Genomic DNA, 23,416 nt, shown 5'->3' with positions numbered 1-23,416 from the left:
TGGTGGGTGCTGGTGTCACCTCGCCCTGCTTGGGATGTGGGGACCGGGGATGTGCTGAGGCATCACCCCTCGCACGGGAAGCCGTGCCAGCCCTGCACACCAGGACACAACCGTGCCTGTGGCCTGCCTCCACACAGCATCCCCCTTCAGAGGCTGGGGCTGCAGTGCCTCTCCCGGCATCAGACACCGGCTGCACGGTTCCATCCCACCACCATGCTCTGCCTGCGGTGATGCCTGTGGTGCCTGGGTTCCGCATCCTCCTTCTGTGCTGCCATCCCTGAGCCAGAGCCTGGCCCTGTGGGGAGAGGGGACACCCTGTGCCTCAGAGCCCCAGCCCGGCGGGACCTGGCTTATCCCTGGGGGTGGGCAACGGCGGGGTGACAGCTGGCTGGGGGATTTGCTGAGGGCATTATTTAATGCTGTGGGTAAATGGAGAAACAGCAGCTAATTCTGGAGCCCGTAATCCTCTTCCTCTCCCAGGGATGGGGTGCCTGCCAGACACGCAGCTGCTGGCGGGACCCCGGGACAAGCCCCGGGCAGCTCCCCAGGTGTGCTGCAGGGCAGAGCGACTCCCAGACCATGGGTGATGTGCAGAAGGTAAGTGGGATCCAGTGACATCCTGCCTGCACCAGGGTGGGTGTGCCGGCACCAGCTCCTGGCTGCGGTGTCAAGCAGCCTGGCAGAGCAGGACCAGGGCTATACCCTGGGCTTGTCCCCCCCAGCACACCCAGGAGCTGGTAGGGCTCCCAGGGCAGGGACAGCACACCTTGGGGGGGGATTGGGGCTGGGCAGATCTGCTGCGGGACCACCCTGAGCCTGGACACCTTGGGAGCCAAGCCCTGGCGCTAGCTCAGCCCATAGACACAGGGTACCCATGGCCAACAGCGCGCCCAGCTCCCCTCTCCGAAATGACGGTGCTCTGCAGTGACCCGGCACCCTGCAGGGCTCCCCCAGCACCCTGTGCCCCCAGGGGCTGCTCTCCGTCATCCAGAGGCTGAAGGGTTCCCCGGAGCAGGAGCTCCGCATTGTCCTGCTGGGGCTGGACAACGCGGGGAAGACCACGCTGCTGAAACGCCTGGCATCCGAGGAGGTCAGCACCATCACCCCCACCCAGGTAGGTGCTGCTGGGGGTCAGGGCAGCGGGAGGGCGGCAGGTCCTACCCTTCCCTTGGGTGATGCTGGGGTTTGTGCCCCCGTGCAGGGCTTCAACATAAAGAGCGTCCACTCGCACGGCTTCAAGCTAAACGTCTGGGATATCGGGGGGCAGCGCTCCATCCGCCCGTACTGGAAGAAGTATCTGGGCAGCACAGACCTGCTGGTGAGTGGGGCAGCCACCTGCAGCCCCCCACAGCTCCATGCATGGAGACCCGTGCCCTCTGCGTGGGGCTCTGTACCTCGTACCCCAGCAGAGGCATGTGGCCCCTGCAAAAGGCAGTGGGCCGTGCAGCTGGGCAAGGAGGAGCTGCTGACTGTCCGTTTTGTCCCCATGGCAGATTTATGTTATTGACAGCGCAGACCAGAAGCGTTTCGAGGAGACAGGGCAGGTATGAGGGGTCCAGTGGGGGGTGGGTGTGGGGTCCTGGGGCTCAGATCCATCTGGCACGAGCTCTTTGAAGACTGGAGCAGGGAGCGAGGCTGCTCTTTATCAAGGGGCAGTGCTGCTGTGGGGGCCAAGCTGTCCCCAGAGCTATGTGGGAAGGGCTCCTGATCAGAGTCTCAGCACACAGAGCCACCCCACTCTATGGCAGATCTGTGCCCAGCAGCTCCCCCCAAGCCAGGTGCAATGCCCCAGGGGTACCCGGCACAGGGGTAACTCTGCCCCTGGTGAAAGCGACCTCTTGGTCACCAGCACTCCTGCCACCTCCCCAGTGCCAGGTTAGCGATATGACCAAGCAAAGGTTTACGAGTAGCGAATTCAGAGTTACAAACCCTGAGAATGAAGCCGGAGAGGGGAAGGTGAGACTCCGAGTGCCAGTCTCGGCTGTACTGGCACCAGACGGCAGCGTGGGTGTGCCAGACAGCACAGGGCTGACAGCAGCCTCCTGTAGCTGCCCTTTGTCCCAGGCTCTCGGTGCCTGGAGTGCTTCAGCCCTCAGGTAGTACTGTGCGAGTCCCACGTTCTCTTCAGGGCAGATGGAGCTTCAGGGGCGCATGTTTCTCCTTTGGGATGTCAACACCTCACAACTTCTTTGGTTGCAATAAGAGCACCAGAGAGAGGGGAGTGAGGCACTTCGGGGGACCGAGGTGCCCCAGCCCGCCCTGGGCAGCTCAGGCAAGCAGTCCAGCAGCTCCATGGAGGAGGGCAGCAGCCGGCAGCAGCCCTGGGAGACGGTTCTCTCTTGGCAGGAGCTGGCAGAGCTCACTGAGGACGAGTCCCTCATGGGGGTCCCACTGCTGGTGTTTGCCAACAAGCAGGACCTAGTGACTGCAGCACCTGCAGCTGAAATTGCAGAAGGGCTGAGCCTCCACACCTACCGGGACCGGGAATGGCAGATCCAGGCCTGCTCAGCCTTGTCTGGGGAAGGAGTGCAGGTAGAGATGAGGGTCTGCAGGCTCTGCAGAGGTGGGAGAGGACCCAAGAACCTGCCATGCTCTTGGGGCTGTGCTCACATATCTCTCTTCCCTCCAGGATGGGATGAACTGGATTTCCAGCCAGATCATGAACAGGAAGAAGTGAGAATTGCAAAGTACCAGACAAGACTGAGCTGCAGGTCCCTAAGCCATGGCAAACCCCCCTGGTCCCTAGACTGCCCCCAAAGGCTCAGCTGAGCCCTGAGCCTCAGGCTGCCATGCTCAGATGGGCTTCCCACCCAGTCTTTCACTATCAGTTGGCTTCCCTTCTCCGGGCCTCCTGGGCTTCCACGGGCTCCTCATACCCTCCAACCCTCCTGCAGCCCCCGTGCTGTTGGAGGGAAGCACATGTCCCACTGTGTCAAGGGCTTGCACGCCTCCAGAATGAGAACCTGCTCAGGACTTGTCCATCTGCACTGCTGGCACACCCCGCAGAGGCTGCTGCAACGCACACACTGCCCAGTGCACACTGGGCACCCCACGGCACCACTGGCTACACCCTCAGACATGGCACGTACAGCCAACCAAATGGCGTGTATTCCTCTCCGCTCCCGTAGGATGTGACTGGTGCTGCCACAGCAGCTGGCTTCGGAAAGCCTCAGTTCAGTATCTTTCGCTGGCCAGAGGAGCTCCCACGTGTGCACGGGACCTGGAACAAGCACAAAGACACAGAGAGGACCTGGCTGGGCAGTCACCAATGGAGGTGTTTCATTGCCTGCTGACAGCCATGGTTGCAGCCACGCTGCGCGTGCCACCAAGGGGGCTACTCTGCAAGAGCCCCTGGGAAGCACATCGTCCTAAATGCACCCGAGCTGGGGCTTCTGTCACCCTGCCGAAGATGCCCATCCCGAGGACTGGAAGATGCAGCTCCGTGGCTGAGCGCCTGCGCCTCTGGGGACGGGTGGGAGACAAGCCACAGCGGGGCTGGGAGCCTTGCACTGTGCCAGGCCCTGGGCTGCAGCCCTGCCTGCCCGCAGGCGGCCCTCAATAAAGCTGCCTGTGACCTCTGCGCTGCCTCGGCCAGTCCTTCCCGCGGTGCTGGGACAGCGCTGCTCCCCACCCCGCCGCTCTGCGGCCCGGCGAGGCCTGCGGGGCCCCGGGCCGGGGCCGTTCCCGGGGCCGGGACGCCCGGGCGGGCCGAGCCCCGTCCCTAACGCCTGCCGCCATCTTGTGTAGCGTTGCCATGGCGACAGGCTGCCGGGGACCGCCGCGTCAGTCAGCGCCGCCGGAGCGGGTCACGTGTCCCGCGGGCGGCACGAGCCGCGCACGTTCCCGCGCGCACGTGACTGGCACGAGGAGGGAGCGCGGACTACAGCTCCCGGCATGCTGCGCGCCGCCGCCGCGCAGTGCACGCGGGGAGGTGCTCTGCCGCTCCTCCCCTCCCTCCCAACCGCCCCGCCCAAAGCACGGCGGGAGCTGCGTGCCTCTCTGGCTCCGCCCCTTCTCTGCCATAGGCGGGCAGGAGTGACGTTTACCCGCGGAGGTGTGTACGCGGTGGTGTGGGGGCTTCTGATTGGCGGCGCGGGCTGCCGTTCCCGGGCGGGGCTGAGGGCGGGAGCGGCGCGCCGGAAGGCGGAAGCGGAGGATGGCGGCGGGTGCGGGCGGGCTGCTGGCGGCGGCGGCGCTGCTGTTGGCGGTGGCCGGGCCGCGCCCGGCACCCGCCGAGCTCACGGATGGCAACAGCGAGCACCTGAAGCGGGAGCACTCGCTGATGAAGCCGTATCAGGGTGAGCGTGGGGACGGGCCGGCGGGACGGGCGGACACCCCGCGGCGGGCCGGGCTGAGCCGCGCTCTCTCTGCCGCTTTGCAGGCGCGGGCTCCGCCGCGATGCCGCTGTGGGACTTCCAGGGCAGCACCATGGTCACCAGCCAGTACGTCCGCTTGACGCCCGACGAGCGCAGCCGGGAGGGCTCCATCTGGAACCGCGTGGTGAGAGCCCGGGGGCAGACCGGCGGGAGGGCGGGGGCCCGGGGGGTGACCGGTGGGGGCCCGGAGCGGCCCCATCGCCTCTCCCGGCTCTTGGCCTGACGGCGCTGGGCGGTCTCTCCACGCAGCCCTGCTTCCTCAAGGACTGGGAGCTCCACGTCCACTTCAAGATCCATGGAGCTGGCAAGAAGAACCTGCACGGGGACGGCCTGGCGCTGTGGTACACGCAGGAGCGGCTGGTGCCAGGTACGGTGCGCAGCCGGGGGGCTGCCTGGCCGGGCTGAGGCCCTGTTGGCACTCATGTGTGCCCCGGGGCAGCCCAGATTGCTGCCCCTGCCCTGGAAGGTTTCTTGCCAGGGAGGGTGTTTGAGCTCCCCTCTGCCTGGTTTCACTAGATCAGGATGGTGCCTTCTGCCCCGGGAGCAGGCGCCCTCAGTCATCTGCCTGGCAATAAACAGCTCTTACAGCTCTTTTCGATAGAAGTCTGAGCAGAAATTCTGTTTGAGAGACTTCTGTTTCCAATGTTCTGCCCTGCTCCAGGTCCTGTCTTTGGCAGCAAGGACAACTTCCACGGACTGGCTATTTTCCTTGATACGTATCCCAACGATGAAGCAACAGAGGTGAGTAGTTCGGGGAGCTTGTTCAGTGTTGAGGAGGTTGTTTCCTCATGGCTTCGTGCTCCAAGTGCTTCACACCTGGACCGAGGAAAAGTCTTTCCTTACATGAGAGTGGGCTGCTCTTCCTGTCATGGGAGCTGGTAAAGGCAAGAGTTTGCACATGCATTAACGGAGACAAGAAGGTCCTTGCTCCATCTTCTGCTACTGTTGACTACACAAATGTTTCTAAGGCCTTTCCCCCTCTGCGTGAGAGTGTGGCACGGGGCTGGTGTAAACTATGCACCACCTATTAAGTAAAGTTAGAGAAACCAGCCTAAGAGTATATTAATCTTGAGCGTGTTTTCCTGAACTTCTCTGTGCTTTGGTTGCTCATTCCATGTTGTTTCTGGCCTTATTCTCTGTTTGTGACCTGGGTATCTCTAAAAGAGAAACTCCTGGGCTGGCTTTTTGCTCCAGAATTCCCTGTGGCTGAAATACAGGTCAGTCCAGTGGGGACTGGTGGTCCTTTTCTTCTGTCCTGCTCTGTGTTTGTGGATCTTGTTGCAGCACAGTGAGAAATGTAACTGTGCTAGTGAGATCTATTGCACCAAAAACGTGATACTTAAGTCATAAAGCATCTGGAAATGACCCATCTCCCTGTTGTCTTGATGCTCACTGGGAGGTGAATTCTTGCCTCCAGTTGTCCTCTCCTGGTGTATGTAATCTACTGACTGGGAAGCCCCGAGTGTGGTTATGCTGCTTATGTGAGACTTCTGCCCATTCTGGGTCCTGTGCTCTGTTCTTACACTTCTTACCCGGTCTGGTGCTTACTCTCTAAGTTTGGGGCGGTCTCGTTGCCCTGGCCGTGCCATATGGTGTGGGCTCAGGGCGAGTCTTGATACAAGTCAGCAAAGGCTACTCTGCTTTAGCTAGAACAAGCTCTCACTCAGTTTAGAAGCAGCTTTCTGCAGAAAATAAGCCTTGATTTCATTGTTCTGCCCTCTGTGCCTGACTGTGCAGCAAAGCCGTGGCTCTGTTGCCATGCCTGGCTGAGATCCTCCTCTTGCTGAGGCTTCTGACTAGGCAGGGGAAGGTGGCTCTTGGTCTGCAGCTTGAAGGGTCCTGCAGACTGAAAGCAGTAGTGCTCTCCTCCCTGCAGCGTGTGTTCCCCTATATCTCTGCGATGGTGAACAACGGCTCCCTGACGTACGACCACAGTAAGGATGGGCGCTGGACAGAGCTAGCGGGGTGCACTGCCGACCTTCGGAACCAGAATCACGACACTTTCCTGGCAATTCGGTACTCCCGAGGTCGTCTCACGGTGAGATGTGGTGACACCTTCTGCAGGGTCTCTCTCGCATGTTAGACAAGGCAGTGCTGAGGGGCGGGTGTTGCTGTATCAGTAGGTGACGTGGAGATGGTTTTCCTGCTTCTCCTGCACCTCCAGCTCCAAGAGAGTTGCAGGTGGGCAGGATGACAGCGCGTGTTCCTGGTGTGACGCTCCCTTGGTCTTTACAGGTGATGACCGACGTGGAAGACAAGAATGAATGGAAGAACTGCATTGACATTGCAGGGGTGCAGCTGCCAACTGGCTACTTCTTTGGTGCTTCTGCTGGCACTGGAGACTTGTCTGGTGAGAGGGGGCTTTGCTCACAGGAACACATGCTATTTGGAGCTTGGACTATAACACTGTGGATGCATTGGATGGCTTCAATGGCTTCCTTTCCCTGAATTGTTCACCAGTCTCTTGAAAACCTCTTGGGTAGGGACACGTGGCCTGGGAAAGGAGGCATCTGAGAGCTAAGGAACATCTCAAATTGCAGTTTGATACCTGGGGTGTGAGGGTGGCTTGAGAGGGAAGGAGACCTGGACCTGGCAGAGCACGGTCCTAGGGGAGCTCTGAGCGCGTGGACATCTCTCGGAGCTTCTGACAGTGTTTGGTGCTGATGATTGTTTCCCAGACAATCACGACGTTATCTCGATGAAGCTATTCCAGCTCATGGTGGAACACCCTCTAGAAGATGAGACCGTTGACTGGACCAAGATTGAGCCCAGTGTCAGCCTCCTTAAATCACCCAAAGGTGAGTCTCTGGGCTTTGGAAACCTTCAGTGGAGGACTGGGACTCTTAAAGGCCTGTTGAATGGCGTCAGAGCTGTGACACCCTGCGAGACCCCGCAGGAGCCGAGGTTGGGTCGGTCTCTGTAGCTGTTCTTATCCTTGCAGACAATGTGGATGACCCAACGGGGAATTTCCGAAGTGGGCCTCTGACAGGCTGGAAGGTGTTCTTGCTCCTGCTCTGCGCGCTGCTGGGCATCATCGTCTGCGCTGTGGTGGGAGCTGTGGTCTTCCAGAAACGCCAGGAGCGGAACAAGCGTTTCTACTAGCAGAAGCCCTGGGCCGTAGCCTGTGCCCAAACCCATCTTTTCTATGGGGAGCTGTAAAAACTGTGGTTTCTAAAAGCTGTTTCTGAGAAATATCAGAAGTATTTTCTTATCTGTCTGTTTGGCTGTGACCCCTGCCTGGCCCTTGGCGTCCGGTGGCTTGGACCGAGGGGGGCGATGCCTGCTGGGGCCCCCAGGGCTGCGGTGCGGGAGCCTGGAGGTCTTTCCCCTGTTTTTCCAGCGCTCCCCCCACCAGACGAGACCTGCCGTGCTGCTTGTGGGGGGGGGGGGGGGGGGGGGCGAGTAGCGGCGGGTGTGAATGTAAGGGGGCTGTGGGGAGGGGGCTGAGTGGGGCATTAAAGGACTGACACCACCTGCGGCTCTGGCTCTGTCTGGGGTGGGAAAAGGGGGTGGGTTGGGGGATTGGGGGCTGGGGGTGTCTTTGGGCGTTGGGGCTGGGCTGGGCTGGTGGGGGGGGGGGGTCCGAGCTTGGTGGTGGGTTGTCCTTGGAGTGGGGGGGGTGGGGGGATCCCCGGAGGGTCCCAGAGGAACTGGGGGACGACGACACACACGCCAAGGAACAGGGGCTGTCCCGGAGGTTTCGGGGTGCCCGGAGGAGGGGAGTCCCCGGCCGGCGGGGCGTGTGTGGGGGCGTGTGTGTCCCCGCAGGCCCGGTCCCGCCCCCGGCCCGCCCCGCCGAGCGGAAGGGAGCGGAGCGGAACGGCGGGGCCGGGCCGTGTTTCCGGCCGGGGGGGGGGTGTCAGCGGCGGGGGGCAGCCAGCGTGTCCCGCGGCGGCGGGGCCGGGTGGCGGGGCCGGCCGAGCGCCATGGGCCCGGCCCGCCGCAGGGCCGCGCTCCGCCTGCGCGGCGGCGGGTGAGCGGGGCGACAGCGGGCGGGTGTGTGTGGTGGGGGGGTGCGTGGTGGGGCTCGGGGGTCCCCTCGGGTTGAGGGGGGGGTGTCCCCGCCGGCCGCTGACCCCCGCCCGCTGTGCCCCCAGGTCCCCGCCGCTCCTGGGCCTGCTGCCCGGCAGGTTCTCCGTCTTCCCGCTCTTCTTCCTGGCGCTGCTCCTGGGCTTCGCCTCGCTGCTCTGGCTCCAGCTCAGCTGCTCGGGTGAGGGGCCGGTTCCCGGCGGCGGGCAGAGCCGGGGGGCTCCCCGCCAGCCCTGCCCGCCCCAAGCCCCCCTCCTGCCGGCGGAGGACGAGCCGTCGTGGGGTCCCCACCGCCTGGCTCTGCTCGTCCCCTTCCGAGAGCGCTTCGAGGAGCTGCTGGCCTTCGTGCCCTACATGCACCGCTTCCTGAGCAAGAAGAGGATCCGCCATCACATCTTCGTCCTCAACCAGGTGGATCATTTCAGGTAGCGTCTCCCCTCGCCGCGGCGAAGCCCGGCAGAAAAAGGGAGCGAGGAGGCCCTTCTCCAAAACTTTGTCCCTGCTGAGAGGGTCTCCCGCTTGCCTCTGGCAGTATGGAGAAGTGTAGGGCCTGGGCAAGGGGGAGTCGGGGCTGGGCCGTGATGCTCTGCCCAAATTTACTCACTCTAGAGCTTATAGAAGGACAAAACGATACTTTACTTCTCTCTTCCTAAGCAAGAGGAGAATTATCTACCCGCAGATACTTCAGCTTTCTCCTCAGTGTCGCAGGTCTATAGCAGCAAACATCTGGGGACGGTGACATTCAAAGAAATACTGTGGGCGGGTTGGAAATGCTGTCGCTCAGCCCCTGCTCACTGTCCGGTACCTGCCTGCAGCCCCGCTGGGTGCTGTGGAGCTCCCCAGCCGGCCTTGGGCAGGACGGCGCTTGCTGTAGCCCCTTGGGGTCTGCAGTGGCCAAACCCCTGCCCATCACCATCAGGGTCAGCGTGTGCTGCCTGCATAGGGAGGAGCAGGGGTGCGGCTTCAGGATGGACAGCCGTGGCACCTGGCACTGTGGAGGCAGGGAACACCGTCTGTGTGTGTCCCCATTTGGGGACCAGTTGAACACCTAGCGTTGAGGAGCACAGGAGAGGGATGTGAAGGGGCGGTGGCTGCTGTGCATGGCTCTGAGACAACCCGGTCCCATGGCAGGTTTAACAGGGCATCCCTGATCAACGTGGGCTTCCTGGAGAGCGGCAACGACACCGACTACATTGCGATGCATGACGTCGATCTCCTGCCCCTCAACGAGCAGCTGGACTACAGCTTCCCGGAGGCGGGGCCCTTCCACGTTGCATCCCCAGAGCTGCACCCGCTCTACCACTATAAGACCTATGTGGGTGGCATCCTGCTGCTCACCAAGCAGCACTATGAGATGGTAAGCGTGTGTGTAGGATGTCAGAGCCAGTTTGGGGCAGGGGCTATGACATTGTCTTGGTGGACAGTTGTACGTTTTGTGCTCCACGCTTGGGAAGGGGGGAAAGGAGTCAAAATGGTTTGGGGACAGCCTGCAGTATGAGCTGGTGGGGGACAGGAGAGGGGAGGCTCTGCTGGTGCTCAGGGCTTGCGATGCTGGTGTCTGCTCCTCTGCGGCACGTGGAGTTGGGCTGGACTGGACCTTGGCTGGTACGGTGCCCCTCTCGTTCCAGTGCAACGGCATGTCCAACCGTTTCTGGGGCTGGGGACGGGAGGACGATGAGTTTTATCGACGTATCAAAGGAGCCGGTCTCCAGGTAAGGGGTGCTCCATGGCCTCCTAGGTTGAAATTGCCCTTAGTATCTCCCCACCCGGCCCCTGGCTGTAGCTGCCCAGGTCAGGAGCTGGGGAAGGCAGACCTTCTGTGCTCCCCGCTCCAATAGTAGGCGCAGCAAGTTTTCTGGTAGCTTTATAGAAGCTTTGCTCTCCTTCCAGGTTCGCCGTCCCTCTGGAATCACAACTGGATATGAGACTTTCCAGCACCTGCACGACCCAGCTTGGAGAAAGAGAGACCAGAAGCGCATTGCTGCACAGAAGCAGGTGAGACCTCAGTGTGGTCAAGGGGAACCACAGGAGATTTGGGTTGTGATCATGTGCTCTGAGCCCACCTTGCTCATGTCCTCCCCTGCCAGCTCTGTGCTCCCTCCCTGGGCACTGGGTGCTTCCTTCTCTGCTGGAAGCCAGCATGGGCTGAATGGTCTTTCTCTTCCTCAGGAACAGTTTAAGGTGGATCGGGAGGGAGGTCTGAACAACGTGAGGTACCGAATTGAGTCACGGACAGCTCTGAGTGTGGCAGGAGCCCCTTGCACCGTCCTTAATATCTTGTTGGACTGTGACACAAGCGAGACCCCTTGGTGCACGTTTGGCTGAGCCTGTCTCATGTGCCAGTTGTGTGCGCTGTGCTTGTGCCAAGACGATGGGGCTGCCACCGAGCTGCTGGGAGCAGGCAGGATTTTTGCAGCAGACGAGCATGGTGGTGCTGGCGAGACACAGAGAAACAGAAAAGGCCGAGAACCAGGAACCGGGCTTTGCTGGGACCAACAGAAGAGGGCAAGAGTGGGACTCGGTGGCGTCGCTGCGGACACTGGTGCTGCGTCCCAGGGCAGGTGCAGGAGGCAATTTTCCTGCGCTGGACATGGCTGACCTGCCACCTAGCTCAGAGGACAATAAAGAACTATCAGGGCACCTGTGAGCTGTGAATGCCCTGGGCTGTGCCGTGCAGCTCCTTTTTCCTGCTCCTTTCACCTTACTGGCTTCAGCGCACCTGTTTCTGGCTTGGCCCTGGCTACGCTCTGTCTGGACAGGTGATCGCTCTGGTTCGGAGGCCAAGCCACTCTGAAACAGGCACCGAGTGAGATGGTGCCTGTGTTTCAGCTGCCAGGTACCCCCAGGGCTGTGCTGTGGTCACCTCATTGCAGGAAGTGGTTGTGGTTGAGCCGTGCCCCGAGCTCCAGCATCTGCAGCTTTGCGGGATGTCAGCAGTTGAGGTAGCCCAGGACTTCTCTCTGTGGAGTACGGAGGAGAGTTCTGGCTGAACTGCTACTTTCCTTGCCTGCCTTCTGTGGCATGTGGTGCCTCAGACTTTTCAGGGAGGTTGGAGGGCCTGCTTTCCCCCCAGCAGCCCTGAGGGCAACTGGGATCTGCTCTGGCCATGTATGAGGTGTCCTGGGAAGAACCGCAGTGCTGGTGAGGTTGAAGTGCAGGAATTAGGATGATTGCCTCTAACCCACCTGAGTCGAGGGGAGCAAGAGCTTCCCTGGGTGAGGCAGGGGCTGGAATGCTTTCCTTGGAGGTGGAACAGGAGAGTTTGGGTTGATGAGGGAGAGGCAAGGCTGTGGGGGGGCCAGGCTGCTCACCCACTTGCTCTAGCTGCCCCGGCCCTGCTTTGCTGCCAGGCCACTTTCTCCCATGTCGTGGCAGGACAAGGGCCTGGGCTGCCCCTTCCAGCAGGACAGGGGGTAGTTACTTGATGAGGGTGTCACAGTGCTGGTCCCTTGCTGCGAGGGCTCTGCTGTGGGCTCAAGCCTCCCTGCTGTGGATGTGGCTTGTCTGGGTCAGTGGACAGCTCGGGGAAGGTGACTGGGCAAAGGGCTGTACAGCCTTGGGGTGCTTGTGAGCAGGAGGTGACTGGGCAGATGCACCCTGCAAACCCTGGGTCCCCAGGAGCCCAACCCATGCGGTGACCTGGGGACCTGCTACTGTCAGAGCAAGAGCAGCCCACGGGAGGTGGCAGCAGCACTGATGCTGTGTGCTGGGAGATTGCCCTGGGACAGGAGACGTGAGGAGGAGGAGGTGAGTCTCCTCCTCTGGCTGCTGGGAACGTTCCTGCGTGCTCTGCAGTGCTGGACCCAGGAGGTGGGGAAGCTGGTCATGTCCCAACAGGTGAGGAAGGGCCCTGGGGGCTGACAGTTGTTTGGGGTTGGTAGAAATCAGCCACACCAGCACCTTTTGCTGGGAAGTGGGATGTGTAGAGCTGGGCAGGGGGGCCGCATGCCTTGCTTGGGACCTGGCTCTTGAGCCCCAGGCGGGACCAGCAACCGTGGAGCAGTGCCTAGTCTGTGCCCGCTTATGCTGGGAGCGAACAGGCGCTGTGACCTCTAGGATGCTGCTGCTCACCCTGGTCTGTCGAGGGGTGGCATAGATGCCCGCCAACTCTCAAGGGAGACCCTTGCCGGCACTGAGCTCCTGTCCTCCATCACCAGCCTGGCCTGGGCTGTTGGGTGAAATGGTGCTGTGCCGCTCCAGAGCGGAGGGTGCTTGGGCTGGCTCACAGACCGTGCCATTTGTGGGACTGTACTGTGCTGGCTCTGGGGTCTTGGCATGCATTTTGGGTGCTGCTGCCTCCTCAAGCTGGGCAGACCCAGCCAAGCAGCCGGTACCCCTCCATTCAGCCCCGTCACCAGCGCTGGCACCAGGCCCTCCGCATTTCCTGGCCCCCTTCTGTCCTTGTCCCCTGCCTGGCGCTTCCTGGAGTGGTCGCTTTGCCGGGTGCCTGCAAATGTCCCCAGACAGAAGCTGTCACCATCCTGGGAAGACAAGTGGTCCTGGGGACGTGGCATCTCCGGGGAGGAGCGCTGGGACGAGGGAGGCAAAAGCATCAGAGCCAAGTGTGGGGGTTGTGTACTGTGTAGGGGCAGCAGGATGGGGCGTCTGGAGAGATCTGGTGCTGTCTGCTCTCCATCCTGCTCTGAAGCTGGGTGAGGAGTCTGGAGCCCTGCAGACTGGGATGCAAGGGGGGCTGCCTCCTGAGGAAGAGGTTGAGGTGGCGGCGCAGGGTGGTGAGGATCAGGCCATACTGCTTTGCATCATCCAAGGCACAGGCAGGCCCAGCGTGTCCTCCTCCCCAGCTCGAGGCCTGTCCTTGCCCCAGGGCAATGTGGAGACGCGCTGCCCAAGAGTTCCCAACAGCCTCTTCAGCCTCGCGGCACCAAACCAGCACTGGTATCTTGCACAAAGATTGCAGGTAGGCTTGGACGCATGGTGCAGTGCTCTGGAGGTGTTCCCGGAACCCGTCATGTCCCTCGCTGCGGTCAGCTGGAGGGAGATGTTGGCCCAGGAGCCCTACTCCTGTCTCTCCATCATGCAGGTTTTGGGATCGGCCACCTGTATGCCAGTCACTTACCGGTGCCTGAACTGGAGCCAGGGCTACCGGAGGCAGATCAAAGTATTTCTCCGCGCTGTTCAAAATAGATGACACAGTTTCGGGCAGGTTTCATGAAGATGTAGATGTGCAGAAACAGAAGCATATGTGCACCTCACACTTTGCTCAGCGCTAAAGGCTCCTCTCCCGCTGCCTGGAAGCTATTTCTCAGCTCTGCTTGCAGCCCCCTCATCCTCTGGTTGCTTTTATGGAAGAGGCGCCATGCTGGAGACCCAGCTTCCTTTTATAGCCCTGAATGTGACTCGGAGGTCGCTTAGCTCCGTTCCCCCCCACGCGCTTCGTTATTAGCAATGGCCCAGCAGGAGGGGATGAGGTTTTTTTCCCCATCGCCTTTCTGCAGATGGATAACACCCTGCCTGCTGTCCCGGGAGCCCCGTGGAGCCGAGCTGTGAGGCCTCCTGGTGTTCCCAATGCTTTCAGCAACCCTGAGGAGGGTGTCAGGATGCTCGGGGGCAGAGACAGCCTTTGGAGTCCCAGCCCTGCCCCTCTGTGACCCCCCTTCTGGGGCCCAAATTGCTGTCAGTGAGGCTGTGCGGGGGCACAGCAATCGGCTGGCTTTTATTGTCACGTTGTTTTAAACCGGGTGGTGCCCGGAGTGGTTTGCTGGTGGCCACAGGAAATTGCTGGAGTATCATGATGTGGGAGGGGGGCCGGGGGGATGAAGCGTGTGGAGAGAGCGGGCTGGGGAAAAACTGATGGGAGGCAGGAGCATCTCTGCCCAGAGAACAGGGCATCGCTGGCCACTGCAGTGTCCCAGACAGGACCAAGCCCAGGGCCACGCAGGAGCTGCCATCCCGGGGAGATGTACTCGGGGGAGCACAGCCTGGGGTGGAGATGTGGTGGCAGGAAACGGGGCAGACGGGAGGGAGAGGTGCAGCTGTGACCAGCACCCATTGAAGTCAGCCCAGCATCACTGCAACCTTGCCCATACCGAGGCCCCAGCGGGATGCTGTTACTGCCTGCCGCCACAGGCATATGCCTGTCCCCACAGGCTGCCAGGGGTGCCCCATTCGTGGCTGAGCTCCAGGCAGAGGGCCGGGGCATCGCAGATGCATTCCTGGTGCCAGCAGGATGGGAAATGGCACCGTTGCAAAGGGCCCCCCAATTCAGAGGCCACGTGTGCTGCTGCTCCAGCGTGCAGCCGGGTGGTGAAAAGGAGCTGTGGGGAACAGGGAGGCCGGGGACGGAGGGAGCAGTTGCGTGCCTTGGCACCGCACCTAGGATAATGCAAGCATGTGAGCCTGGCAAGTGGGGACCGGGGACAGTGTGTGTGTGTGGGTGAGCACTGGCAGCACAGCTTGAGGACTCTGGTGTGCGGCGGGGGGGGGGCTGGCAGCGAGCAAGGCCCTGGTGTGCGAGCATGCCGGATACACACGTCCCTGAACCCCAGCTGGGGACAGTGTGGGTGCGATCCCTCCCCGGCGAGAGATGGGCACGGTGCACGGGCTACTGTGGAGACCGAGCAGGGCTGCTGCAGGTGTCCCGCTCCCTGAGGAGGCCGGGATGCCCGGTGACCAGGTCTGCCCCGTGCTGGGATCTCTGCTCCCTGTGCCTGGCATGCTGCAGGGGTGGTGAGTGACAAAAGCGGCTTCTAGCCAGGACGTGGCAGGGCTGATTCAGAGGGATGAAGTGTGCCGTGTCTCACCAGTGCCAGGTCAGGCACTGGGCTGGGTGGCAGCCCCACAGTGTTACTCTATGCCCTCCGTGGCGTGCCACGGCCTGCGGAGCGAGCTGTGCAGCACAGGCACCTCCGGTGGTGCCGGCCCACCCGTGGGTGCTGTAGTGGGGGGGACAAGGGGCTGTCCTGCAAGAGGAGGGTGTAGAGTGTCCCACGGAGCCAAAACCCCTCTCGCCTCCGCAGGAGCTTGGTGCGGCCAACGACGCTGAGCAAAATGCTTCTCCCCTGCCCCGGCGGCCCAGCCCGCGCCCGGGGTGGGCGATAGGCCTGCTTCTACCGGCCCCCCCGCCACGGTGAGGGCCACCGGTAGCCGGCTGCAGCCGCTGCTGCCGGTCCTGGACCCGTAACTGAGGGGTTTGCGGGGGGGGTCTCCCCACGGTGGGGGTTTGCGCAAGGGGTGCTCGGCGCTGCGCGCAGCCAGCCCGCCCCGGGCAGCGCCCTGCCCCGCCCCGCCGGTGGGCACGGCCGGGCCGCCCCCTTCTTCTTCTTTTTCTTCTTCCTCCTCCTCCTCCTCCTCCCCCCGCCCCTCCCCGCCGCCGCCGCCCGCCTCCGCGCCGCGATTTGCCGGTGCCGGCTCCGCCCGCTGCCCGCGCGGCTGCGGCCGAGGGGCGCGTTCAAACACGGCGAGGGAAGGAGCGGGGAGAGGAGCCGAGCGGGATCGCCGCGCCGCCGGCATGGTGAGTGCGGGCCCGGTGCGCCGCCGTCCCCCCGCCCCTCCCCTCCCCGCTCGGCGAGCTCCGGTGCGCTTCCCCGGTGCGCTCCGGTACGCCCCCCCCGGTGAGCCTCGGTGCTTCTCCCGGTGCGGTCCCCGGTGAGCCCCTCCCCTCCCGCCGGTGCTCTCCGCCCTGCGGTGCTTTGTCCCCGGCTGTAGCGCGCTCGTCCGGGCCCGGCCCCGGGGAGCGACCTCCCCCTCTGCCTTCTCCGTGCCGGAAATTCCGGCCGGGCTCCGGGGGGGGCTGCGGGGAGGGGGGGGGGGGGGGCTGCGGGAAGGCGGGCGCGGGGAACCCGCGCCCGCCTCCCCGCAGCCCCCCCCCCCCCCCCTCCCCGCAGCCCCCCCCCCCCCCCCTCCCCGCAGCCCCCCCCCTCCGGTTCACACCCGGAGGGGACGGGAAAGGGTTTGTGGCCGTATCCTGCCCGGGCAGGACTCGACGGGGGCACGGCTGGGGTTGGGATGGGATCTCTTCCGCCACCGCGGGAAGGAGCCAGGCTGGCCGGACCGGTGTTTTGCCGCCTGGGGGGTGACACCCTTCCCGCCGCAGGCAGGACACCTTCGGGCTCCCCCGGCGCTTCCCAAAAACCTCCCACAACCTGACCTACTTCCTCGGCCGACTGTGCCGGGAGGAGCCGCTGCGGGGCTCGGCCGAGCTGATCCCGGCGGATGTCCCGGTGCCGGGGGGCTGGATGCTGCGAGCTTCCCCCCCACGGGGACATCCATGTCCCCCATCCCTGTGCGCACCCGGTGGCACCGCAGGCAGCCCGGACCCTCCCCGAGGGTCCATCGCTGCCGCCCTTCGTGGGGTGCCGATGCCCAGAGCAGGTGCTGGGCTCACGGAGGGAGGTGACAGCGCAGGCCGGGAGCTGTCAGACAGGTTTGTGCGTGGCAGCAATTAAAAGCGGGGTGTTTGTTTACCCGGCGCGTGGTGCTGAGAACCAGGGCAGCTTCCTGGGTGTAACCTGGCCCGCGAGCCCTCGGCGAGGCTGGGAGCCGCGGTGGGGGCTCTGCCTAGCCCCTGCCATGCTCGCCGTGTCCCCTCTGCCAGGGCTGCCCGCGAAGGGCCGCGAGGGCCATCGTCCCCCTCCCCGGTACTGGGGAGCCGAGGCCGAAGGCATCCTCGCATCCTTCCTCTCCTGGACACCTGCGCAGGAAGCTGCATTGTCCTGTCCGCATCCTGCCCCTTCTTGCCGCCCTCCTGCCGTGTCCGGCCACGGGGTCCCCCGCACGCACGCAGCAGCTGGGCTGTGGCCACCTCGTCCCTGCCCGGTGTTGGGGTGGGAGTGCCTGCGGATGGAGTGGGGCTGCAGGGAGGGCTTGGGAACTCGCCCTGCGTGGTGCAGGAGCCCGTGCCATGCGGGAAGACTCCCCGTGGGGCAGGAGAGATGCCTGTCCCCTGCTCACCCTAGTGAAGCTGAGTCAACGACCCCGGGACTGGGCATCCCCAGGGTCATTTTGGGGAGGTCTCTGGAGCGTGTCCAGACCCTGAGGTCCCGGTGGCGTGGCTCGGTGCTGCCGGGCCGGGGCTGGCGCCAGGCCCAGGCAGGTGCTGCCGGCTCCTGAACTCGCCCGCCTGGCTGGGCGGCAGGTGCCTGTTTTGGTGGCAGCCCCGGCCGCGGGCGGGAGGTGGGGCTGGGTGTGGGAGGGAGGCGCTCCACCATGGGGGGGGGCAGCAGGGGGGAGCCCCCGCCACGCCGCAGCTTGTCCGATGCATGCTGTACGGCGGTGCCCTGCTTGCTCGGCTCCCGGGTCCCCTGGGGAGCTGCCCGGGATGTGGTGGGTCCCTCCCAGCACCAGGAGCCCATGTTGGTCCTTGGGGCCAGCTGGGAAAGGGGTTGCCAGGGGCGCTCGAAGTCTCGGCTGCCCGGCGTTGCTGACTTTGTCTCTCCTTCGGCAGTGCTGGTACCGGGCTTTTCTCTAATTCTCCATGGCAGCAGCACAGGGTCCTGTGACCTGTGAGCCCGACACCCGAGTCCTCAGCACCTACCTCTCCTCGGAGCCCGTCCGTGTCGTCGGCAGCATGGGCAGTGTGGGCAGCCTGGTGGAGAAGCAGGATCTGTCTCCCCTGGAGCTGCGGGCCCAGCTGGGGGGCTCACGGGGGCTTCGGCAGCCCGACGGCTTGCTACGGAAGGGGCCGAGCCAGCGGGAGCTCTTCGGCTACCTGCATGGGGCCAAGAAGGAGACGCGGTCAGAGCGGAAGCATCAGACGTCAGGCGCCTGCTACAAGCGGGACTATGAGAGTGACCGTGAGAACCGGTCCCCCGAGCGCTGCTCCCGTGAGCATCACCGTGGGGCTGACTTCTCCAAGAGCTCCCTGCCTGAGAGGGGCCGCTTCGACAAGGTGAGGCTGTGGCTGCGGCTGCCATGCTGGGCCCCAAAATCCATCTGAGAGACGATGGGGCTGGAGCAGTACAGTCCATGCCCAGGACGAGATGTGGGAATTTGAGGATGTCCAGGGATACGGGGCTGGTGGTGAGCGGGTTCTCCCTGGCTTGGGGCACCTGTGTGTGCTGGTGGGGGCTGTTGGGCTCATCCTGACCCTGTTCTTGGTTTTCAGTGCCGTATCAGGCCCTCAGCCTTCAAGGCGGTAGCCGGGAAGGGGCTGGTCTCCATGCAGGGCCTGTCCTCATCCAAGGGGCAGAAGCTGTCCAAGAGCAACGGGAGCCTGCACACGCTGCTGTCTCAGAGCAGCACGGCGGCCTCACAGCACGGCCCGCTCCGCACCCACCTGCTCCACGCCATCAGCCTGGATGAGGCCTCCGACTCCAGCCACAACTCCATCCAGAGCTTCCCTTCCTACGGCTCCCGCCTCAAGCCTGCCCAGAGCCAGTTCAGCGCCTCCATGGGCCACATCAACCATATCGGGGGCTCCTTGGACAGGGTCTCCCGGAGCCCCAGGGACCCCCTGGCCCCCGAGAAGGCACCCTTGTCCTGCAAAAGCATGGCCACACTGAGCCGGCTGCAGAGCCCCGGGGAGCCCCCGCCACCCTATGAGTTCACCTACTCGCTGGAGGACGCGGTGAAGCAGCTGGAGGACCGGCTGCAGGAGACGGGAGGAGAGCTGCGGCAGCTCAAGAGGAGCCTTAGCGAGACTGAAGACCCCTTCACGCAGGTGAGCTGTGGGGCTGGGGCTGCGCTGGGTGCCCCAGGCAGGGGTGTGGGGCAGCGGTGCCTGGGTGGAAGGAGTGGTGAAGGAGCTGCTGTCCTGCCATCCTGGGCGATGGGCTGGGAATGTCCAAGCATGGGAGGACCCAATATCACAGGTCCTTCTGGGATCCTTCCCTGGGGCTGCCCCACATAGGGGCAGGCTACAGACCCTCACCAGCACCCTCACTATGCTGGCAGGTGTTTGAGGACAAGCAGCGGCTGTGGCTGGACGAGCTGGAGGATCTGAAGCAGATGTACATGGCCCGGCTGCAGCAGGTGACGCAGCAGGCACAGCGCGGGCAGCGGGCACTGCAGTTGCAGCTCTACAAGGCACAGCAGGAGAAGAAGCGGCTGCAGGAGGAGCTGAGCATGCAGCAGTGCCAGTGTGAGGAGCCCAAGCTCCGGCAGTCTCAGGGCGAGCGTGTCAGCCCCAAGCTGGAGGAGACCAAGTGGGAGGTGAGTCCCCTTCCTTCCCTCCCTGTTGCCACCCTCCTGGCCATGGAGCCAGGGATGGGGGCAGTGCTTCCCTGCTCTGGTGTCACTCATGGCTGCAGGACAGGGAGAACAAGTCAGGTGTGATGCTCCTGGTCTCCCAGGGATGCTGTGGTGACAACCTGGGGTGCTGCCACCCCTGGGGTCCTGCTCCTCCAATCCTTCCTCACTGCTCACTTGTGCCCTGCAGGTGTGCCAGAAGGCAGCAGAGATCTCCCTGCTGAAGCAGCAGCTCCGGGACACTCAGGAGGAGATGGCTCAGAAGCTGGGTGAGATCTTCAGCCTGAAGACGCAGCTGCGGGAGGCCAAGGCGGAGGTCCAGGCCAGGGACTCCCAGCTGGCACAACTGGCAGACTCCTTCCAGAGCCCCCCGGAGCCTGGCACCTCGCTGCCACTGGGCGACGACCCCATGCCGGCGTGCCAGGACTTCCCCGGCTGCGAAACTGATGACTCCAAGTGCCGGGGCCTTCACAGCGACACGGCGGAGCCCCTGGAGCGGCAGGTGGAGTGGCTGTGGGCAGAGCTGCTGCGGGAGCGGCGCCAGGGCCAGCTGCAGGCTGTGAACTTTGAGCTGGAGAGGAAAACCTGGCAGGAGGAGAAGGAGAAGGTGCTGCGGTACCAGCGGGAGCTCCAGGCCAGCTATATGGAGATGTACCACCGGAGCCAGGCGCTGGAGCGGGAGCTGCGGCAGCTGCGGTCAGAGCCCAGGGACATTGGGGCTGACTCACCGTGGATCGAGCGGGTGGAGTCCTCGAAGATCTGAGCGGCAGGATGCTGGTGGGACTGTGAAGGGGGAAGGTCTCTTGCTGCTGCAATGGGACAATCTCAGGGTCTGTACAAGGACCAGCCGCTCGGCGCTGCCCTGGGGAGAAGGACTCACTGCGACAAGGGAGCTTTTCCTTCTTGCAGCTCTTCAGGACCTTCTGGGGGGGGGTCTCTGCAGAGTGGGGGGGTCATCTATGCCAGGGTGTGGGTCTTGCATGTGCCCCATGCTCTGACTCCAGGAGCGTTTGCCCCATGATTCCTTCTGTCATGGGGGCAGAAACTAAGCGCCCTGTGAAACGTTCCCTGTCCCTCCTGCTCTGCCCCCCCTGTTCCCTACAACCCAGTAACTTAATGTCTTGCTAAGGAGAGGGTCAAGCCCTGTCCCCAACCCTGCTGCTGCTCACAGTAGCTGCCCTGTCAGCTGGGTCCGGGAGCTGGTGGTGTGGCGGTGCCCTGTGCCTGCACTGGTCTGTGTTGGTGCCACTGGGAAGGCAGAGCAGGAAAGCCTGACAAGTGCTGGTACTGCTGGGAGAGGGGGCAGCTGCCTCAGCACCTCTGTTGGGGCTTTCCATGTCACCACTATTGGGGTTGCTCTGCAATGGAGGGTGGTCAATGCAGCTTCCCTGTAGCGAGCCCTTGAGCTGAGAGGGGCGAGTGCCTTGTGTGAGGAGGGATGGGAACCTGGTGCCCTGCCACACTGGGAGGCCTTTGGGGGGGGGAAAGAGGACTGGGGTGTGTGGGCAGGGGGCTGGCATGCTCCCCAAGCTGGGGAAGAGGCTGGGGTGTCCCCCCATCACCCCTCCCAGGGTGGGCAACGGGAAGCTGAGGAGCTGGGCCAGTGCTGGGGGAGACCTGGTCGAGAGGCGCTGGAAGGAGCCCGGCTCCACGCCTGTAACAGCAGAGCCACGTGAAGGCCGGGCCCGGCCCAGCTCTCCTCGGCCTTTCCTGCAATAAACCCGGATTTCGTTCTTCTGGCCTCTGCCTTTGCTGTCCTCCAGCGCGGCGGGGGAGAGGGGAGGGGGTTACCGGGGCTCTCAGCCACGCAAGAGGGGTGCGGGCTGGCCTGGGCCTTGCGGTGCCCGGGGAGGGGGCAGCGGGCCCGCCTCCCTCCGCGCTTCCCGCGCCCATCCGGGCCGCCGCGTCGGGGAGGGAGGCGGCCCGGGGCTGGCGGTACAACCAGTCGGGCATTGCAGCGGGCTGAGTCACGGCAGGGCCGGGGCCTGCGCGACCGGCTGGGCCCTGCGGGGGCGGGCGGACCGGCCCCGGGGCGCTGCCGCCGGGACAGGCCTCCTCCCCCTCACCCCCCCGGAATGGTTTAACCCGGCCCAACGAGGCCCGGACGTACACCCCGCTCCCCCGTGGGAGTGGTCCATCCCGCACTCGCCCCCCCCGCGGCCCGCAGCGCGGACGCCCCCTGGCGGCACGGCGGACTCCCGGCCGTGCCAGCCTCCCGCCCCCTCGCCGCCCCCCAGTACAGAGTGCCGGGACCGCGTCCTACAAACCCCCCAGACACGTTTATTCACCCACACAGCGCTGACCCCTATTCCTCCGGTCAGTACCCTCGGCAGCATCCCCGCAAACACGGGGGGAGAGCCCCGCGGGCAGGGGGAGGAGGAGAACCCGCCGCTGGCCCTTCACAGGGGCAGGGGAAGGGCCCCCACCTCCTCCAAGCACTCATCGTAGGTCTCCTGGTACTCCTCGTGGGGCTTGATCATGATCACGCAGGTCGGGCGCTTCGAGCCAGCCGCGGCTCCCAGGTCCTGCGGGAACAGAGCAAGAATGTGTGTGTGTGGGGGCTGTGGGGTGCCAGGTGCCCTCCAGAGAGGAGGCCTGACACCAAGCCAGCATGCTTTGTGCCCCAGTGTAACGCAGGGAAGATGTCTCTGCCAGCCCCTCAAGCCCCCCAGGGTTTAAGAACCCTTTTCCCAGTTTGTCTCCTATGCCCTGGAAGCGAAGCGCTGGGCTGGCACATGCCACGGGGGGCTGGCACACACTTCACCCACTGTACTCCCTACCCAGGGTGGGGAGCCTGGGTCTGCAGAGCTGCCTGCACCGGGGTGAAGTCCCAAAGCAACGACCCCCCTGCCACAACTTGCAGTTTACAAAAGGGAGGATGTCCCACCAGCACCACACCTTGGCCAGCTTCTCGCTTCTACAAGCAGCCGGGTCCCAGCTCACAGCTAAGGGGAAAACATGTTCCAGCTCCATCCCAGTGAGCTCCCGCCCCAGCTGCTGCAGGGACTCGACATGGGTAAAGGGTTCTGTGGTCCCACAGTGTTCCACACTCCTACACCTGAGCTGTGACCGTTTGTCCCTGGCTAGGGACAAGCACCGGATGCTTCACTCAGGCACCAGATCCGTGCCTCCCTGGGTGCTGCCCGCCGGGTTCCATCTCACTGGGCAGCCCCAGCCCCTTACCGATTTGGAAGGGACGTATGCGTAGGGGAGGCTCCTGTCCTCGCACATGATGGGGATGTGGCAGTACACATCGATAGGGAGCGTGTCGCCGGCCAGCACCGTGATCCTGCAGGGGAAAGCCCGTGTCAGCGGCCGGACCCCCGGCAGTGGGGCCGGGCTGGGGCAGCGGGGCCGGGCCGGGCCGGGGCAGCGCTTACCCCTTCTCGCCTTTGTTGATGAACTTCTGAACCTCCTTCACGCCGCGACGGATCTGCTTGTGCTTGGCCGCTGCAGAAGAAGCACACTGTGAGGGGGGTCCCGCCCGGTCCGGCCCGGTCCCCACCAAGCCGCGGCCCCAGTACTAGCCAGACCTTTCCTGATGCACTTGTAGAGCTTGCGCGTCAGCTTGCGGGAGGCGAGGGGCTGGGCGATGGGGTTCAGGTAGTCGAGCTGCTCCCGGTACGAGCGCTCGGGAGTTCCCTCCGCCTCCGCCGCTGCCTCCGGCTGCTTCTCCCTCGCCATGGCGGAGCGCCGTCACCGCTTCCGCTTCCGGGGCACGCGCGACCCACCAGGGGAAACTACCTGCCGCCAGGCCTCTGCCAGCCAATCGGCAGCCCCCTCTGGCGTTACCCGCCCACCGCGCCGGCCAATGGCGAGCGGCGCCTTCCCGCCCCTTCCCCGCGGCCTCCGGGCCTCCTGCCGCG

At 64.0% G+C, this 23,416-nt stretch overlaps 5 protein-coding genes across 7 annotated transcripts; 4 read left to right on the top strand and 1 right to left on the bottom strand.

Moving 5' to 3' along the window:
• The first annotated feature begins 414 nt into the window (after nt 1-414).
• On the top strand, nt 415-3,576 carry LOC138682418 (ADP-ribosylation factor-like protein 3). 2 transcript variants are annotated; one of them, XM_069773225.1, is made up of 6 exons: nt 415-597; nt 971-1,114; nt 1,202-1,318; nt 1,494-1,544; nt 2,347-2,532; nt 2,630-3,576. In XM_069773225.1, the coding sequence occupies exons 1-6, from the start codon at nt 430-432 to the stop codon at nt 2,675-2,677; spliced, it is 714 nt and encodes a 237-aa protein (XP_069629326.1). In that variant the 5' UTR covers nt 415-429; the 3' UTR covers nt 2,678-3,576. The 2 variants fall into 2 exon arrangements, with proteins under 2 accessions (XP_069629326.1, XP_069629325.1); XM_069773224.1 differs by having other exon boundaries at nt 944-1,114.
• Nucleotides 3,577-4,127: 551 nt separating this feature from the next.
• On the top strand, nt 4,128-7,587 carry LMAN2 (lectin, mannose binding 2). Its single transcript, XM_069773223.1, has 8 exons — nt 4,128-4,298; nt 4,382-4,500; nt 4,626-4,743; nt 5,038-5,117; nt 6,253-6,414; nt 6,612-6,726; nt 7,055-7,174; nt 7,318-7,587. The coding sequence occupies exons 1-8, from the start codon at nt 4,157-4,159 to the stop codon at nt 7,476-7,478; spliced, it is 1,017 nt and encodes a 338-aa protein (XP_069629324.1). The 5' UTR covers nt 4,128-4,156; the 3' UTR covers nt 7,479-7,587.
• Nucleotides 7,588-8,210: 623 nt separating this feature from the next.
• B4GALT7 (beta-1,4-galactosyltransferase 7) lies at nt 8,211-11,081 on the top strand. Its single transcript, XM_069773096.1, has 6 exons — nt 8,211-8,349; nt 8,474-8,830; nt 9,537-9,762; nt 10,034-10,117; nt 10,296-10,400; nt 10,575-11,081. Exons 1-6 carry the CDS (start codon nt 8,303-8,305, stop codon nt 10,728-10,730), a joined length of 975 nt encoding a protein of 324 aa, XP_069629197.1. The 5' UTR covers nt 8,211-8,302; the 3' UTR covers nt 10,731-11,081.
• A 4,652-nt stretch (nt 11,082-15,733) lies between these two features.
• N4BP3 (NEDD4 binding protein 3) lies at nt 15,734-21,290 on the top strand. Of its 2 annotated transcripts, none has more exons than XM_069773094.1 (5): nt 15,734-15,876; nt 17,809-18,252; nt 18,469-19,023; nt 19,257-19,514; nt 19,741-21,290. In XM_069773094.1, the coding sequence occupies exons 2-5, from the start codon at nt 17,839-17,841 to the stop codon at nt 20,311-20,313; spliced, it is 1,800 nt and encodes a 599-aa protein (XP_069629195.1). In that variant the 5' UTR covers nt 15,734-15,876; nt 17,809-17,838; the 3' UTR covers nt 20,314-21,290. The 2 variants fall into 2 exon arrangements, with proteins under 2 accessions (XP_069629195.1, XP_069629196.1); XM_069773095.1 differs by lacking the exon at nt 15,734-15,876 and adding an exon at nt 16,275-16,788.
• Nucleotides 21,291-21,810: 520 nt separating this feature from the next.
• Nucleotides 21,811-23,309, bottom strand: NHP2 (NHP2 ribonucleoprotein). Its single transcript, XM_069772919.1, has 4 exons — nt 23,084-23,309; nt 22,931-23,000; nt 22,734-22,839; nt 21,811-22,075 (listed from the first exon to the last, which is right to left on the bottom strand). The coding sequence occupies exons 1-4, from the start codon at nt 23,232-23,234 to the stop codon at nt 21,950-21,952; spliced, it is 453 nt and encodes a 150-aa protein (XP_069629020.1). The 5' UTR covers nt 23,235-23,309; the 3' UTR covers nt 21,811-21,949.
• Between the last annotated feature and the right edge of the window lie 107 nt (nt 23,310-23,416).

The sequence above is a fragment of the Haliaeetus albicilla genome, chromosome 27, assembly GCF_947461875.1.
Source record: "Haliaeetus albicilla chromosome 27, bHalAlb1.1, whole genome shotgun sequence".
Taxonomy (NCBI): Eukaryota; Metazoa; Chordata; class Aves; order Accipitriformes; family Accipitridae; genus Haliaeetus; species Haliaeetus albicilla.
This window is presented reverse-complemented; position numbering and strand designations above follow the sequence as displayed.

What these genes read in the sequence shown, in the direction of transcription:
- LOC138682418 (XM_069773224.1), top strand. Translation starts at nt 430, where the DNA reads ATGGAGAAACAGCAGCTAATTCTGGAGCCCGTAATCCTCTTCCTCTCC. An exon ending in CCATGGGTGATGTGCAGAAG is followed by an intron (nt 598 to 943) that starts GTAAGTGGGATC and finishes GGCACCCTGCAG; the next exon opens with GGCTCCCCCAGCACCCTGTG. An exon ending in GTTTCGAGGAGACAGGGCAG is followed by an intron (nt 1,545 to 2,346) that starts GTATGAGGGGTC and finishes CTCTCTTGGCAG; the next exon opens with GAGCTGGCAGAGCTCACTGA.
- LMAN2 (XM_069773223.1), top strand. Translation starts at nt 4,157, where the DNA reads ATGGCGGCGGGTGCGGGCGGGCTGCTGGCGGCGGCGGCGCTGCTGTTG. An exon ending in ACTCCCGAGGTCGTCTCACG is followed by an intron (nt 6,415 to 6,611) that starts GTGAGATGTGGT and finishes TGGTCTTTACAG; the next exon opens with GTGATGACCGACGTGGAAGA. An exon ending in CCTCCTTAAATCACCCAAAG is followed by an intron (nt 7,175 to 7,317) that starts GTGAGTCTCTGG and finishes TTATCCTTGCAG; the next exon opens with ACAATGTGGATGACCCAACG.
- B4GALT7 (XM_069773096.1), top strand. Translation starts at nt 8,303, where the DNA reads ATGGGCCCGGCCCGCCGCAGGGCCGCGCTCCGCCTGCGCGGCGGCGG. An exon ending in TCAAAGGAGCCGGTCTCCAG is followed by an intron (nt 10,118 to 10,295) that starts GTAAGGGGTGCT and finishes CTCTCCTTCCAG; the next exon opens with GTTCGCCGTCCCTCTGGAAT. An exon ending in GCATTGCTGCACAGAAGCAG is followed by an intron (nt 10,401 to 10,574) that starts GTGAGACCTCAG and finishes TCTCTTCCTCAG; the next exon opens with GAACAGTTTAAGGTGGATCG.
- N4BP3 (XM_069773094.1), top strand. Translation starts at nt 17,839, where the DNA reads ATGGCAGCAGCACAGGGTCCTGTGACCTGTGAGCCCGACACCCGAGTC. An exon ending in AGAGGGGCCGCTTCGACAAG is followed by an intron (nt 18,253 to 18,468) that starts GTGAGGCTGTGG and finishes CTTGGTTTTCAG; the next exon opens with TGCCGTATCAGGCCCTCAGC. An exon ending in TGGAGGAGACCAAGTGGGAG is followed by an intron (nt 19,515 to 19,740) that starts GTGAGTCCCCTT and finishes TGTGCCCTGCAG; the next exon opens with GTGTGCCAGAAGGCAGCAGA.
- NHP2 (XM_069772919.1), bottom strand. Translation starts at nt 23,234, where the DNA reads ATGGCGAGGGAGAAGCAGCCGGAGGCAGCGGCGGAGGCGGAGGGAACT. An exon ending in CTACAAGTGCATCAGGAAAG is followed by an intron (nt 23,001 to 23,083) that starts GTCTGGCTAGTA and finishes CTTCTTCTGCAG; the next exon opens with CGGCCAAGCACAAGCAGATC. An exon ending in CATACGTCCCTTCCAAATCG is followed by an intron (nt 22,076 to 22,733) that starts GTAAGGGGCTGG and finishes CTGTTCCCGCAG; the next exon opens with GACCTGGGAGCCGCGGCTGG.